This window comes from Trichoderma evansii (assembly GCF_050947405.1).
Source record: "Trichoderma evansii strain SZMC 28006 chromosome Unknown GGI43scaffold_6, whole genome shotgun sequence".
In the NCBI taxonomy this organism is placed as follows: domain Eukaryota; kingdom Fungi; phylum Ascomycota; class Sordariomycetes; order Hypocreales; family Hypocreaceae; genus Trichoderma; species Trichoderma evansii.
In genome coordinates, this window is record NW_028145200.1 from 1,379,716 (window position 1) to 1,395,252 (window position 15,537).

The 15,537-nt window shown below is 49.0% G+C and overlaps 4 protein-coding genes across 4 annotated transcripts; all 4 read right to left on the minus strand.

Moving 5' to 3' along the window:
• Positions 1-94: 94 nt before the first annotated feature.
• Positions 95-1,520, minus strand: GGI43DRAFT_336661 (uncharacterized protein). The gene is made up of 3 exons (XM_083202068.1): positions 900-1,520; positions 284-593; positions 95-223 (listed from the first exon to the last, which is right to left on the minus strand). Exons 1-2 carry the CDS (start codon positions 1,223-1,225, stop codon positions 293-295), a joined length of 627 nt encoding a protein of 208 aa, XP_083062331.1. The 5' UTR covers positions 1,226-1,520; the 3' UTR covers positions 95-223; positions 284-292.
• Positions 1,521-1,827: 307 nt separating this feature from the next.
• Positions 1,828-3,299, minus strand: GGI43DRAFT_401624 (uncharacterized protein). The gene has a single exon (XM_083205605.1). It carries the CDS (start codon positions 2,890-2,892, stop codon positions 2,410-2,412), a length of 483 nt encoding a protein of 160 aa, XP_083062332.1. The 5' UTR covers positions 2,893-3,299; the 3' UTR covers positions 1,828-2,409.
• A 3,621-nt stretch (positions 3,300-6,920) lies between these two features.
• GGI43DRAFT_336826 (uncharacterized protein) lies at positions 6,921-7,940 on the minus strand. Its single transcript, XM_083202069.1, has one exon. The coding sequence runs from the start codon at positions 7,819-7,821 to the stop codon at positions 7,126-7,128; it is 696 nt and encodes a 231-aa protein (XP_083062333.1). The 5' UTR covers positions 7,822-7,940; the 3' UTR covers positions 6,921-7,125.
• A 2,758-nt stretch (positions 7,941-10,698) lies between these two features.
• GGI43DRAFT_422077 (COP9 signalosome complex subunit 2) lies at positions 10,699-14,605 on the minus strand (the record flags this gene model as incomplete). The annotated part of the gene is made up of 6 exons (XM_083208049.1): positions 10,699-11,922; positions 11,986-12,208; positions 12,954-13,345; positions 13,410-13,996; positions 14,066-14,179; positions 14,245-14,605. 6 exons carry the CDS (start codon positions 14,603-14,605, stop codon positions 10,699-10,701), a joined length of 2,901 nt encoding a protein of 966 aa, XP_083062334.1.
• Positions 14,606-15,537: the final 932 nt, after the last annotated feature.

A 15,537-nucleotide genomic window follows, 5' to 3' on the forward strand; every position in this document is an offset into this window, starting at 1 on the left:
TACTTGGTCTTTGTACTGCTACTAGCTGGAGCAAGGTCCAGGATGATCAGAGGCATGCATTAACAGCTCAACGCGATGTGTGATGGGCATGGTAACCAAGCGGAGGCCAAGCACTAGGAATGGCCAGGGCCTCGCGTAGAGTAGGACTCGTGTGCTCGTTCTTGTACCAGTACCAAAGACAAACCCTTGCAATTCAAAGGCCAAGGCCAAAATCAAAGAGAATCTGAAGAAAGTCGATGAATAAAGGATTGGGCTCGCACGTGTATTCGTATAATACACGTACCTATATATTTCATGATGGAATACATACATGTATGATTGATTTGATGATTGTATCGCCCGCACTACACCCACTAGCACCATTGTCTATATTCGTTGCAGTCAAACGCTTGGAAACCGTCTGGCCGGTGGCTGACAGAGATGCGGTCAAGACCCATTGGTGCGCGTCCGCTGGCTGCAGGAACAAAAGACAAGTCAGCCCGGGATAAAAAATCACCAGCAGAGTCATCGAGTGCCAGAGGTTCTGGGGGGTTCTGGGGGGGGGGGGGGCGATCTGGTCCCAGCCTAGAGTGGGCAAGGTGAAGAGGTGCGCACTAGCTACGAATCCAGCAGTTAACCCCCATGCTTGTGCTTCCAAAGAACGGTGAGAAAACGGCCAATTTAATAAGGCGCGGACCGAGACAGTTTAGAAAAAAGAAACCGTCAGGGGGAGGGGAGTCGCCCCGGCAAAAGAGCCAACGCAACTCGCGGATAAACTAGGATTGCCAACACAATACTGGTAGCCGTACTACTAGTAATAATACTAGTACTAGCAGTCTGTGCGTGTTGGCAGCCATCACGGAGCGAGATGGAAGGGAAGGGTAGAAGCGACGATGGTCTTGGGGATATCCCGGTCGTACCTGGGTATAGAGGTAATACAAGTACAAGTACCTATACACAGCTTCGGCAGGGGAGGGAATATCCCAGCAGTGGCTGGCTGTATCATGTGTGTGTGTGTGTGTGTGTCTACTCCATCCAGAGTGCTTGTATGCCATATACTTGCGAGTGGTGTGCGGCTTTGCTCTCGTACAGAGTACAGGTGAGTAATGGATCTATGTACTCGGTTGCGTGCTTCATCCGCGAATGCCATGGTGCCATGCCGCAGCGCGGCGAAAAGATGGCGTTGTAGGAATGGAAGAGCCGGGGCAAGAGGGAGGATTGGGAGAAACAGCACATACAGTATCATAAACCGAGTCAAGAGACCATGAGACAGGGAGATGAAGAGAGGCCGGAGCGCCAGATGAGGGGGTGAGGGGTGGGAAGCAGAGCTGAGAATACAAGTAGGTCTGCCTCGTATAAACGGACTGGCAAATAAGAAGAAAAAGAAATGGCAAAGATGCTTGTACGCATAGCAGCAGTATACTGTAAGAGAACCTTGGAGGCAAAGGAAACCCTACAAGCCATGCGGACCTGGAGCAGGCGGGCCTTCAAGCCGTTCGGGTTCGACTCCGTAGTGCCGGCTGCATGCACGAAGGACCAGGTCCATGTCAAGTTCCATGAAAAAGCCAAGCCCAAGATCGAGGAAGTTATAATAGCCGGTGTCTCATAATGTGACGAGGCTGCAACCCTACTGCGTGGGTACTTGGTATTTCCTTGGGGCGTGGACTGTACCTCTAATTCGTGCAGGCTTTAGACACTTGTCTGTGCATATAGAGGTGGGTTTGATATATGTACTTGTAATGTATTGACCGGAGGGAGACCGAGGGCGAGGGAGCAATATTACTGCTGCAGCTTGGCGTTCTATACTACTACATGACATGAGCTACTACTGTACCTACTAGGTAGTGCGTAATACCACATGTAATAGTATTAGAGCTATGCATGCGTCATCAACAACTGCCGGCACAAATAGTTTTATAGATATTACTCCGTATACGAGCAGGAGAAGATTCAACAGGCCTGCTTGGCTGAGACAAGCTTTGACAGACGCACTACGCCGCCCGTCTCTTATTGTCCCAGTCATTACCTCTGTCTCTGCCTCTGCCCCTGGGCGCCAAGGGCTTGGGACAAGATGAGGCGATAGCCGTTGGAATCTCGCCGCTGTCGTCATTGCTACATGTACTGCGCATTTCACTACTCTTCCCTTTCAATAATACCAGAACAACCTTGGGGACGCTGCACTTGGATGCCGCAGACAATGCCGCATATACCTATCCAAAGGAACATGTACCTGTAACACCGTTACACCGCATTGCATTACCCGAGCAAGGGAGCTTGAGGACTGGACACTACACGTACCTGTAGGCCATGCGTTATTATCTTTTCTTCCTCCCTCACTCAATTGGATTGGTACATATCCGAATGAATAGCTTCGACAACAAGTAGTTGTTTGCTACTAGTGCCATTCTTCAGCTTAGTCCATCTGCTAGTCTACACCTCGTAATTGATATTCAATAGCGCTCCCGAGCTTAGATGTAGATGTACCCAGTGCCATTTTGCTCGTTCCCGATAGCTGGGAGAAGGAGCAATGCCTGCATGCAACAAGAGGGTAGCTGCAGATAATCGAAACCGGGGGGTACTTGGAAAAGAAGAAAGGGAAGCAAAGCTACAGGGTGCGAGATTGGCTCCGTCGTTCCTCGGGGACCACTCGCGGCAATGCCGGTCACAACCAGGATCCCAGGAGCCTGGCAGACTGCGCGGGGGCGCTGTTGGAGAAGAGAAACTTGAAGGGAAGAAGGAAGAGGACGAGATGCAGCAGCCTGGTGCTACTGGATTGGTAGACAGGTCAGGGGCCGGTGCTCGGTATTTACTATATAGGCATAGTATGTATACAAAGCATATTGCTGGGCAGGGAGTAGGCATTCGCAAGTGTGGTGCTCGTGCAGTACGCCGCACATCGAGGCTTTGCAGCATACAAGTCGCATGTGCGTAGCATGGTCCACGTACAGTACACTGTACAAGCAACGGGTAGGGCTCCCCGCTCCAGTCTGTTTCTCTCTAGAGCCTGTCCGAGCTGCACGCCGCCGACGATGACATCCGCGACTGGCCTGGTAGGCCGACTGTGGGAACGGTGAAGCTGGGCGCATCGGAAAAGACAGAGAGCCATCGCGATGCAACGGGCGATGAGCCTCTTTGCCCGGAGAGATGCGGGCGTGTGTGCGTCTGTACTCGCATATGTGAATCCATGCTCTGTGGCACCTTGCTTTGACACACCTTGCTACTGCCGTTGTCTTTTATTCAGTTACATTATGCTGTATCCAAGTTGTCTGGCATAACTATGCCAACTGTGTGCATCAATTATGCGCATAGATTGCTTCCCATCTACGAGCTTAACTTGAAGCAATTGATCGTGCCCTCTCCCATTGGACACGGCTTTGGAATCGATCAGCCTGCAGCATATGCGTGTGTTTATCTCGGCAAAGCTTCAATGGTTGTCCCCAAGTCTCTATCCTCATTCTACACTTCCAACCAATGACTCTATGCTTTGTATGAGCATGGGGCACCAGTGATTTAATTCCACAGGTACATTGTCTGTCCTCTTCCAGAATAAGAATAGGGCTTGTTTCGTGATAAACTCTCCTCGCCCTATTTATGACCGGGGCGAATTATCCTACCTCACCTTCCAGCTGATATTCAACCATACAGGTTGCTCATGTATGTGAAAAGGCATATCACATCACATCAACACTGCAGCATCAGGGGCCGGGCGCCTGAGACCATGCAACGCATGAGAGTATTACAGCATGCTCTGCTTGCCAAGTACAAGCTACAGCTACTAGTTTTATCTATGGGCGCCCTACCTCATTACCTATCCATTAGCGTTAGTGTACATACATGGCTGGCATCTGCAGCCATATCATTGGGCTTTCGCATGAATAGACATAGACTTTTGTATTATTGCCTCCTGTACAGTAAGCTATTATTATGTATCAGCTTTCCCGGCGAGCTAACACCGAAGCTGTAAGCCAGCCCAATAAGTGCCAAGCCAAGGCGGAGGCGCAGGAAGTTGCTTCGTACAAGCAAGCATCACCGATTGTTGGCTCCTCTTTTGTTCCTGCTTTTCTCCCTTGCCTTGCCCTCTCTTCTTTTCTTTTTCTCAGTTGCCAGGGTTCAAGCCTGGCATTATCGTTGGTTACAGGTACATCCATTTGATTTTAAGTTGGCCGATACTCCCCCCACTGACACTTCATTGGTGCTGTTTGCTGCCACTTGCACGGTTATGGTACAATTCGCCGGCCCATCTGTAGTCTTGTTGCGTCTCTCTCGCCGTCACTTTCTTCTTCTGCTTCCTTTTGTCTTCCTTTCCTCCCCACTTATCGACTTTCCTGGTCCTTGTTCAGCCATCCTTCTCGAAAGGGAGGTCGATAACAGGAAAGAGTAATCACTCACTACCGCCTAGGCTTGAGCAGTACTAGTAGCAGTCGTAAACAGATTAATTCGACTGGCTCTGGGGAACGGGCCTCGCTGGCAGTAGATTCTGGGCACTACTTTGTAGGTACCCGAGCTCGCCGACCCCATCAAGCCTTGACACATGTAGCGCCATGTGCCCAACGCTCTCAGGCCCTGCTTAGCGTTGTGATAGACAGCTTTTAGTGCTGTATAGATACATACAAGTCTAGGAAGACCACTAGCAGCAGGCTTTGCTGCCATCATTGTCAGTTGACTGCCGGATCCTGGCTCGACTCCTGCATGCCACCAGCGGTGCCAACATGAAGGCGGCATGTAACGAGCACAAGCCGCTCGTCTCCAATATTCCGTACATACTCGATGTATGGAACCCCAGCTCCTAGGCCAATGATGAGCATTACCTCGTCAAAATAGCTCCCGTTGTCGATCTCACTGCTCTTCCCTAGCGGCGCTGACTTCTTTCTCTTCACTAGTAGCAGCACTAGTAAACTAGTGGTAGTGTTTGCGCCTCGGCCGCTAAAACGAAGAGGAGGGCCGCCAAGATCTCATGGGTTAGGGGAGCAAACATCTCCCAACTGGGCCTTAGGAGGAGGCATGAAAGTCGAGATACCGACGGCTGCAGAGGGGCACTATTGGAGGAGGACTAAAGTCTCTGTACAGCGTGATGGAGAGGGATTCCTCGGATAGGAAAGTCTGTATGACTGCTCTAGGACACGGCATGTTCCTGCTGGATTGCAGAGTACCCAAGAAGCCACGCCCAATATCAATGCTAGCACCAGTTTTTACTTTTGACAAGACCAGGGTATGAGATAGGACACAGAGAAGCAAAAAGCCACTCAGACCCATTGACGTGGGCGTGTGCTTCCTTCGCTTCATGCAGCAACAGCCGATGCTATGCCTAGGCCTGCAACGACACGCATACAAATCAAGTCATCAGCGCGTAGCCTACCGATTGGCTCTCCCCAACGGCCGCTGTGGCTTGCTCTGAGACATGTTACAAGTAAGCACGCAGCCGAGGACAGCACATACGTACATTGAAGCTGGAGGGTTCTTGCATCGCCTGGCAGGAGGCCGAGCCTTGCAGAGCAGTGGTACGACTCGAGAACAGGTTTTGCACGGTCCATGGTGAAAGAGGCTGAGATTTCTCTGCCAATGAGAAGAACAGGTGAGATCAACCCTTACATGTGCACAGGCATTGATACATTAGGGCACCGGGTACGGTCGACACGCATGCCGGTGGTACGGGGGGGTTCCGCGCAGTCACAGCCATTCTGCGGAAGCACAAGCGTGTGCTATTATTGTATACTCGCAGTGTAATACATGCTATTCCCTTGGAGGGGTAAATGCATAAGCAACAACTCGCACTCGTCTCTTCTCATTTCTCGCTTAGGTTGTTCGAGCATCCATAGAGTAACATACTACAAAGTACGTGTATGTTGCTGCGGTAGACACAACGTCACATACTCACCTGCCCACGCACGACTCATTCACACCATCACCGCATCACGATCGCCGGCAAAACTTGCTCTGCCTTATCAGCATTGGGGCAGTTTCTCCGTACGTCGCAAGTACATATACGGCCGCGAAATTAACAAATGTGACCACCCCCTTGTAAATGGCGCTAATCGTGCCTTGTCGTTGGTAGCAGAGTGGTATCGCCTCCATCCTAAAGCTATCCGGTGAGGCACGCTTAAAGGGTCGCATGAAGTGCTGTAAATCAGTTAGTAGCACAGATCATGGCAGTAGCCTGCACAGAATTAACGACGTGTAATATTGTTACTCCGCAGCAGCAGGAAGATGCTAGCAGCAACTAAAATGTAGGCCCGTTAATATCTTCCGAGACAGGGCATTCTGTACGGGGCAAATTGACGACAGCTACCATATGCTCAGTACTACCTCATAACTATATTAATTACGGATACTCCGTCCACCCATGCTCATCTCACGCACATACAGGTACCCAAGGCTCAGTCGTACTGCATACAGGTAGTAGCTTACGCACAGTTACTTACTTCATACTGCTCTGCGTTTGAAATATCCTAGCAACCTGCTTAATTCCACCAGGCATCTTAGTAATTGCTCACAGCACAAAGTGCATAGCTCTTAATTCCGCTAGAGACTCCACTCAATCTTCTTTAGAAATTACTTGAAATGGGCAATGATGGTTGTGGCTGGTTGGCCAGTAATATGGAATCTGGATGGGAGACGCCTTCAGAGTACATGTAGGTATCGTTCCCACCGCTGTACTTGTAAGGCACTTGTTCCCTACCGATTGACCGGTAACACGGGCAATAAGCTAAAGGCCGATAAAGGCATCTATATATCGTAAAATAGATAGGCTCTACAGGTACAAGATACGCTCTGTATGGAGTACCGATAAGCACATATCGCTAGGCTCTAATCATAGGTCTAGTATCAAGAGCCATCGAGTTTTTACTATAATATCTGGCAGTGTCTCTCGTATACCACTAGTTTATTATGGGAACAGCACTTACAGCACACGAACCTCTAACCGAGCAGTCCTTGATTCCTTTACAGGTCTGTTCCCTGTTTTTTCTTTCTTTAGCCCCTCTCTCAGCTCGGATATACCAAAAATGCCCAGCTCAAAAACTCGCCGTAGCTTGTTGTTTGCTCCCTTGCTCTCGTGATAGTATTCCATCCACCCAGGCTTTCATTCTCGGTGTCGGAGAACACCATCAACGCCAGCTAGCCACCTCCACAGAAGACTCCTCCCCTGTATTATACCAGCATCTTCGACGCCTCTTCAGCTCCTGCACATACCCATCTGCGATACCACCACACTATGTCAAGGCAAACATTGGATCCCACGGTAACCCCCACCTGACGGCTGTGTCTACGCGTGGCTCTGTCCGGCAGCTGGGCTGCTGCTAATACTAATATATGGCTAGCAATATTAGCATCTACAAGTAATATAGGGATACAGGGTACAAACGCCTGCATTATCACTCTTATGAATGCGGATACCAGCACCGAGGTGACGAAACTCATACGTGACCCATCCCTCATGTACGTGGTCGTATTATCTGTATATGCCTCCGCATGTCTGGCGCAAAGTGCGTGCAGAGGGCCGTCTAGTACATGCATCAGGTGATGGCGAATTCTCATCTCCGCCACAGTCACCACCCTCCAAATGTCAACACTTTTAACGCTGCGGCAACCATCATTATATATGTACTCTTCACGGTAGGCTAGCAAATAGTTGCGGTTGAATGTCTCAACTCCAATCACCACGCCAAGCTGCACATTCACACAAATACACAAGCAACCTGCATACAGACAAATACACGCATACAAGCAAGCAAATCTATGCAGCATATCCCATGTCTCGCATTCATCCTTTATTGAGCCCCCTTGCAATATCCCGTCGGGTTTTGAGAGACCGGCCGAGTATCTCGCCTCTGTGATTACCAGCATAATCACTTGATAGTGCTCCCATCAGCAGTGCTGTCAAAGCCTCCTTGTCTCCTTGTATCCTTCAGCCGCCAAGCTACATGCTGCGCTTTTCCGTATGTCGGCAAAATAATAGCGCGTATCCAAAGGAAAAGCCACCTCAGCGGTCCGTGACGCGCCGCAAGCAACCAGGACTTGTCCCCTTCACCTCTGGCTTTCGGGGGGGTTTGGTTGGATTGCCGGCGTCAATCTCCACTCCATCATGATGCTTGTCCGCAGTAGACCGGCTTTGCGTCTATATTGGCCCCCATACTGCAAACTACTCGTACTACTCATACTGCCAACAATGCCACCAATGCCGCTACTACTATTCAAGAGCGATACTGGGACTAACATCAACGATGATGTCGCTGTAACTACCTAGTATGTTTCCACTAATTAGCATCATGTATGCAAGTTTACTTCAGCATTCCCTGCGCGGCAAACGACAGGGTTCCAAACCGGCCTCCTAGCATCACCAGAGATCTGATCCTAAGCCAAATTTCCAAGCAAGGAAGTTAAAGCTCATTCTGCGCCTTCTTACAGCCCCCAAAGAAGTTCTAGTGTGCCCGGTCCACAAGAGTATGAGCACAAGCACAGGTAACTGGTGGAAGGATTCATTTGAGACCTGCAGGATTAGCTGTAACCTTCTGCACAGGGAAACGAAATAAAGTTAAGAAAGCACACAGTAGCTAGGTAGAGTCTACATGTAGGTGTACATGTAATAAATGAGCACAGGGGAGCACATTATGCATGTTGATACAAAATATAATATGCAAAAGAATTGTGAACTGTCAGGTGTCTCTAAGAGCCCGGTATATTACACTCTAACCAATCTCTGTGTCACCCTCTCGGAGCCAGCCGTTTCCACGGCGAATCATTCGGCTTGCAAGGCTCTGCACAGCGGTAGGCGTCACATCTCGTGCTGCTCACCACACGCGCAATCTCTTCAGCGGCACGTTACCCCAAAGGTGGTGGTGTGTAAGTGTCTCACTTATAAGACACGACAGACCTGGAGTTAAGCCGGGGCCCAAAAAGACGCAATTTCTATAAGTAACAATTGCATGCCTCACAAGAGGAGTGGCCGTAGCGAAATATAGAGGAATTCAGAGTGCATAATGAAGAGAGGGTTATTTCCCTTCGAAGTGAAGTAACGAATCCTCGTATAAGCAAATGCCTCTCCGGAGGATGCGGCGGCGGAACTCGGAGCACCTGATGGATCGATCGATAGTCGTCAGACTTCGGAGCACAAGAGGCTTTCCGTTGCGATAATCTCCAGCTTCCTGTTTGGAGCGTGACAGCTGCGGGCCGTGGACTAAGTGGATATAATCATAGCGGAATTTATGAATTACCTCACAGTAGTAGCAGCTTTTGTTTTTTGGCTAATGATGCCACCATAATCGTAAACTATCTGCCCTACGTATGATATGTGCGTGGTTTCACAGCGTTAGTGCCGTAGATATATATATATATGTGTGTGTGTGAGTATGTGTGTAATAGTGGTGTTGTGTCAAGCAACGTCCAGTCTAGATTCTTTATTACCCTGCACTGTAGATTCTATCTTCGCTATGATACACATGCCTGCATCTTTTATGGTCTCATGTAGAGCAAGAACAAAATAGAAAAGAATACGAGGCATTTACTTTGTAATACCTAGAATGGCTTATTGAAAACTCCATATTACATGTATCAAGTTAGCAATTATCAACCCTCCTATATTGCTCAATACCTACTCTCAGATTGTTCTTTTCATGTCCATCCCTGCGCAATTCTCCATTATTCATATTGAACGATGAATTTATTATCGCTTATCCGTCTTACAGCATCAACAATTCCGCTGCGTGGATAACGGAGATGCCTCGCACCCATGTCTGACCCAGCTACGCGGTGTAACGCTCCCACTTTTTCTTCTTTTGCTCCCTTCTCTTCTTTGCTTGTTTTTATATCTGATCCCTGGCACTCTATACTATTCCAAGCTCGCTTCCATGCAGCTCTGCCAATCGGACCAAGTTTGTTCCGCCTGTTGCCTTGAGACATGAGTCGTGGCATCGTCGTACCCGTACAACTAAGGGATTCGGGATAGTAGTATCCGTGTTGTCTGGCTTTTGAATCTGAGACTTATTAGCCGAGATTTGATGAGATTGAGATGGAAGATGTTTGCGGGCAGTAGACTCTGGTTATCTGCCGCAAGATATAATCCTCTATATGGGTTATCCTGATAACAAAATACTCTCCTTACCGTATTCTCTTGAAATATTGGGTAGTGGATCTTTTTTTTTATATAGTATTTCACCAGCTATCCTTGTATTCATACAGAGAGTAGAGTCTGGAACACAGCATATCCAAAACGAAGTCGGGTCTAGAACTGAAAACCACTCTGTGAAGCGGTATAGTATGCATTTACTACGGAGAATCTTGCCCTGTCTTATCCTTTACCGAGTCATACGGATGCCTAACACATCCTTGATATCGTGGTGCTGAACGCATACATATCACTTCGTCTACGGAATGCTACACGTAGCTGCTTGTAAGCGGGTGTTTTCTTTTTCTTGACACGACAAGCATCAATCGCAGGGCTCGCTCTATATCTGCCAACCGCAGTCCATTCCCCCCATTCGTGGCAACGTAATATCCCTCGTCAAGGACAGGCGTCCGGTTTTCTTTCGCCGCAAAAACTTGCACACTGAGGACTCGACCCTGTCCTTCATCTTGCGAGGTGCATGTAATAGTAATCACCCCGTAATAAATTTCCGGCGTGGGGGTTATAATGGGTAGTTATTTGCTTGAAAGGGGGACATCTTAGTTGCCTCTCAAAACAAGGCGCAAAAAAGAGAAAATGAAACAGAAAAGAAGATGATTCAATCAAAGGGGCGTTAACGCAGATTTGCCTTTACCAGGCCTATGTAGTTGGCGCTGTGCCCCCCGGCCACCAGCTTTTGCAAGGCTAGCTAGGGCTTGAACGTCGAGGCCAGGATTCGCGTCTTCAAAAGAGGAATGCTCGTTCCGAAAGCCCTCGCCCTCTCGGAATACAGTCCCAAATAACTCGTGAATGGAAGTGGTGAGACTATCGAGCGCCTGGATTCTGCTGATGTCGGCATCAGATATTATTTCCAGGATGCCTGCTTGCTGGTTGACTGATCCCTTGATCTTTCCATCAATGATGAGAAAGCTGAGGATATCCTGCACCTCTGGCTCTGATATTCTCAGCTGGTTGGCGATCCATGAAAGTTTCATGCGTGTGTAAGGTGCGATGAGTTTCAGAACTCCCTTGGTCCGTATGTTACGAGTAACTTCATCGATATTCTCCGCGATAAAAGGATCTGCTAGAATGTCCTGGTTATTTCGCAGCGCTTTTTCATATGCGTGAACGTCGTCCCGCTGGTATGCGTCGACAAGCTCCGTCATTGCAGAGATTCGAGGATCAGTCTTGTAGGGCTTCGTCTCTTGCGAGTCAAATGGGTTGATGTTTGACTTCATCAGCATGGTGGTGAGAAGCAGATACTTGAGAACCTGAATCCGCTGTAGTGATCCTGCTTCGTCGTAGTTGCGGAACGATTCGAAAAAATCGCTCTGAGCCTCCTTCCAGTTCTCCTCGCTCATGTGCATTTTGCCGCCGCATTCACGGATAATACCCATGATGCGGGGATGTGGGACGGCAGACTTGACCTTGAGCGCACGATTATACAGCGTCTTGAGCTGTTTGTTGTTTCTGGTCTCGGCCAGCATCTGAATCTCCAAGGCGTAAATCTCCAGCGAATAAGTTCCCTTGCCCGGGTCATCACTTCCATCAGGACGCTGACAGGCTTTGTGCAGTTCTCTGAGTTTCTTGGATACTGCCGAGTACTCTTTTCGGTCTAACAAGAGCTTGGCCAGCTTGATGTTCGTCTTCAGCCACAGCCGCTCGTTATTCGTGCTCTGGAAGCTCTGAAGAGTGAGGGAGTAGAATTTTTCTATGCTTTTCACGGCCGCTGACTCGTCGGCACCTTTTTCAATGTAGTCGAGCATGTTGTTGATAGACTTTTCTGAGTAATTTCTCGTAACGGCCGATTTGACGTATGTGAGCAGCTCGGCGAAGTGATCAGCCGCCTGGAGCAGGTAATTGTCAGTGAACTATGTCAGATAATCTCATTTAAATGGCAGCTCGCTCACTTCATCGTATTGCCCCAGCTTGAACTCCAGCTTGATGGCCTGCTTCAAGCCCTTGAATCCCCATTCTCCCTTCTCAGGCTCGAGAGGCGGTATTCCGAGAAACTCCGCAATGGCATCTTGGGGGTCGCTGAGCTTCAGCTGCTTCGCGTTATAGTATTTGTTCTCGATATCGACATCTCCAGCCTCTTGCTCGTCGTCGTCTTCTTCGTACTCGAAGTCGTATCTGCTAGGCATCAGCACAGGCCGTGAGCCCCTCGGCTTCCTAAGATTAGCACCAACTGTTCCTCATCGGACTCTTGCATGAAATCCTCGTCGTCAGACATTGCAGCGGCTGGTCGTATGGCGATTATCGAAGCGTGCGAAACAGAGAAGAGCTTCTATTGAGCAAAAGATTTGTCGTAGAGATGCTGATGGAGTCGTAACGGTATGTTTGCTTGGTCGTGAATAGTCGTATCTTGAAATCAAAGCTTCAGTGAAGTCGCTCTGTATCTGTTAGGTGACAACTTCGCGGGGCGCGCTGGGGCTTATCGATAGGAGCTGCACTAGGAATATTCCGCTCCGATTAGCGCCATGACCTCAGCTGTAGATCAAGCACAGAGCATTTATATCCATCTCTATCACTCATGATTCATGGTATTAATAAAGTATTATTCATCAGATGGTCTCATCTGAGCCAAATTGAAATAAATTAAAGAAGTATTATCGACTAATGAAATATACGCCAAGTATGTTTACGCTAGCAATGTAGCCACCAACGCCGCCTGTATAGCCCCTCCAGAATATCTCAACTCTCATCTTGTGGTTTGCGTCCCGCGCTTCTCTTTCTTTCCAAGATTCATATTTCTAGAGTTTTATTACGTATCTTCCCAAGATGTGTGAAGATTCCAGGTTAAAGTCTAACGAACATGAGCGCCGTCATGACTCCAACTCCCAGCAAAGTGGTTGCAAAAAATGGCAGCCCCATCCACACTCCACCCAGCTCCATGCCACGACTTAGGAGCCATCCCAGGACTGGTGCGCCCACGAAGCCCACGAGAGTCTCCATGGTGGACATGGTCGTGTTCAGGGTGGCAACAGTGTGCGGCTCAACCACGGCATTGAGCAGTGCACGGCATAAAGAGCTGACACCCGCGCCAATATTGGTGATGACCATGGCGCAGATGAGCAGCCACGGCGCTCCCGCCAGGGCAGTAAGCAGGCTGCCAGCGATAAAGACGCCAATGGAGATGCGAGCCAAGAATAGATCTCGTCTGATGGAATTGAAGCGGAATCGTTTGGTCAGAATCCACGACGAGATTGGGAGCAGCACCAGCAAAGTGAAAACTCCCGCCAAACTGCTGACCGTGTTGACGTATGTTGCCTATTCATCAATGTCAGTAATGCAGCTACTTGGATGTCGTATATAGAAAGGGGCCTCTTCTTACAGTTGACCACTCCCAGTTGAAGCGGCGAGTCATGTACTGCAATATGTCCAAAACAAATGTCAACTTGATGAGATAGAATGGACCATAGGCAAGAAGTAGCAGTACGACGGTCTTCGATGTGAAGATGAACCGCCATACGTGAGATACATCATTCTTGGCGGAAAACCATGCGCGCTGCGCCAATTCTTTCGCGCCAGGAAACTTCTTGGATGGAGCCTGCGATTCCACCTGAGCAGTAGATGAGTGATCTTGACCGCGGCGCTTGTTATCGACAGCCTGGCGAAACTTGAGCGTCTCTGGGATGAGAGCAGACGACAGCATGCCTATGGTGAGCACACTGTTCCCGATCCACATTGCAAGCCAAGGGTCAATGCTAAGAAGGTATGCAGCAAGTGGGTTGACGAAGATGGAGATGAGAAGATTCATAGCGTAAATCAGATAAAATGTGCCGGTTCTCTCAGAAACGGGGACAACGTCGGCAACGACGGTCGAAATCATGGCAAGGACCATCTGGGAGCCGCCGCCGATCAAGAGGAAGACGCTTCCGTATAAGATGCACCAGATGGAGAAGGTATCAGGGAAGAGCACTGAGTAAGAACACAAGGTCAGAGGATAAAGATCAGAGAAGAAGAAAGAAAGGAAGGGGTAATACATACGGACAATGGTGTACCAAACTTGCTCGAGGAAACATCCAAAGAGGGAGAGAAATATGACAAGACGACGGCCATACTTGTCAGCAACGACTCCAAAGGAGATTTGGACGAAAAGCGCTATTTTTTAGATGTCAGTTGCAAGAGGCCATAGAATTAGAGTCTATAGTCTTGCTAGCACTTACGGAGCAGCATATCGAGAGACGTGCTCCACGACCGCACCATGGCCAGTGTCTTCTGTACTTCTGTGTCCTTACACCGGCTATCGTGAATCTGCGGCATCGCTATGGTATGATCCGGGTGGTAACGCCGGCATATGACATCCTCCATGATCTGTTCCATGGGGGGGTTGAGAATGTACTGGCTGACCTCGACGATGAAGAGGAACAGGACGCACATTCCCACGACGAGGCGGCGGAATCCTTTAGACGGCGCAATATCGGCTGGCAGGTCATTGTTTTGCAACAGTGATGTCCCCTCGTCGACTTCATCCTCACTGATAGGGTGGTGGTATCCATTTCCGTTGGCCTCGATATCAGAGCCCATGCCGGAAGGCTCGGCGTCTGCCTCGGTGCCGTATCGTGTCATGATAGGGCTGGTTCGGGGTTTTTTATATTGGTGTTTTGTTATATTAGACGGCCCTTAATGAAGGTAAAAAACAAAAGAAAAAACGAACAACTAAATGAAAATGTAGCAAAGACTGTGATATAAGAACCCGTCAGGGCGAAGTATTGGGAGAAGGGAGCGCATAAGGGGGTTGAGATAAGGAGATAGATCATCTACATGACGACACGATATGCAAGACACGTCGATGGCCTACGAAGCATGGAAAAGACAACAAATACCAAACGCCTAATTCGAGGGCATAAGGATAAAGTTAGCCGGAGGCGTAAAGCCTTTATCAAAGCTTCAGGTTCCCGACTGCGGTGATTGGCGCGGCCGAGGGAACTTTTTACAGTGGGGTACAGCATCCGGAACGCGTACGCCACTAACCTTGACAATGGCCATGTCAGCGCTTCGCGCAATATTCCTTCGATTGTCGTATTTGGGTTGAAGCTATTGCTGTGGGGGGTGTTTTACAACGGGGCTAAAGAGATAGAGTTGGGACTGAGACTTGTCTGGAATGGCCAGAATGCTTTGTCGCTCCCTCTTTGCGGCGAGAGCTGAGAGGGAAGCCGGGATAAACGAGTTCGAATAGCGTAACCATTATAAATGATCCTTGGCGGTTGGGCGGCACAGGCTCAACATGGCAGCAAGATAATGCAGTGGAGGCTATTAGTGCACCTGATGCTGACGGCTTTCTTTCCACATCCGCGGCTCAGATTACTACGAATTATGAACTGACATTATATACAGTAAGCAGGGGTGGATAAGTGCCGACATCTTCCCATCTTGGGGATTTTCCAGATGAGGGAGTGCTAAAACAGTGGTTATCAACTGGGAGAAGGCTATTATTTAGGCCATGAGTTTGGACTATG

Coding starts and splice junctions, on each gene's coding strand:
- GGI43DRAFT_401624 (XM_083205605.1), bottom strand. CDS start 2,892: ATGCTGCAAAGCCTCGATGTGCGGCGTACTGCACGAGCACCACACTTG.
- GGI43DRAFT_336826 (XM_083202069.1), bottom strand. CDS start 7,821: ATGCTGGTAATCACAGAGGCGAGATACTCGGCCGGTCTCTCAAAACCC.
- GGI43DRAFT_336661 (XM_083202068.1), bottom strand. CDS start 1,225: ATGATACTGTATGTGCTGTTTCTCCCAATCCTCCCTCTTGCCCCGGCT. Junction 594..899: donor TGTATTACCTCTATACCCAG/GTACGACCGGGA, acceptor ATTCGTAGCTAG/TGCGCACCTCTTCACCTTGC.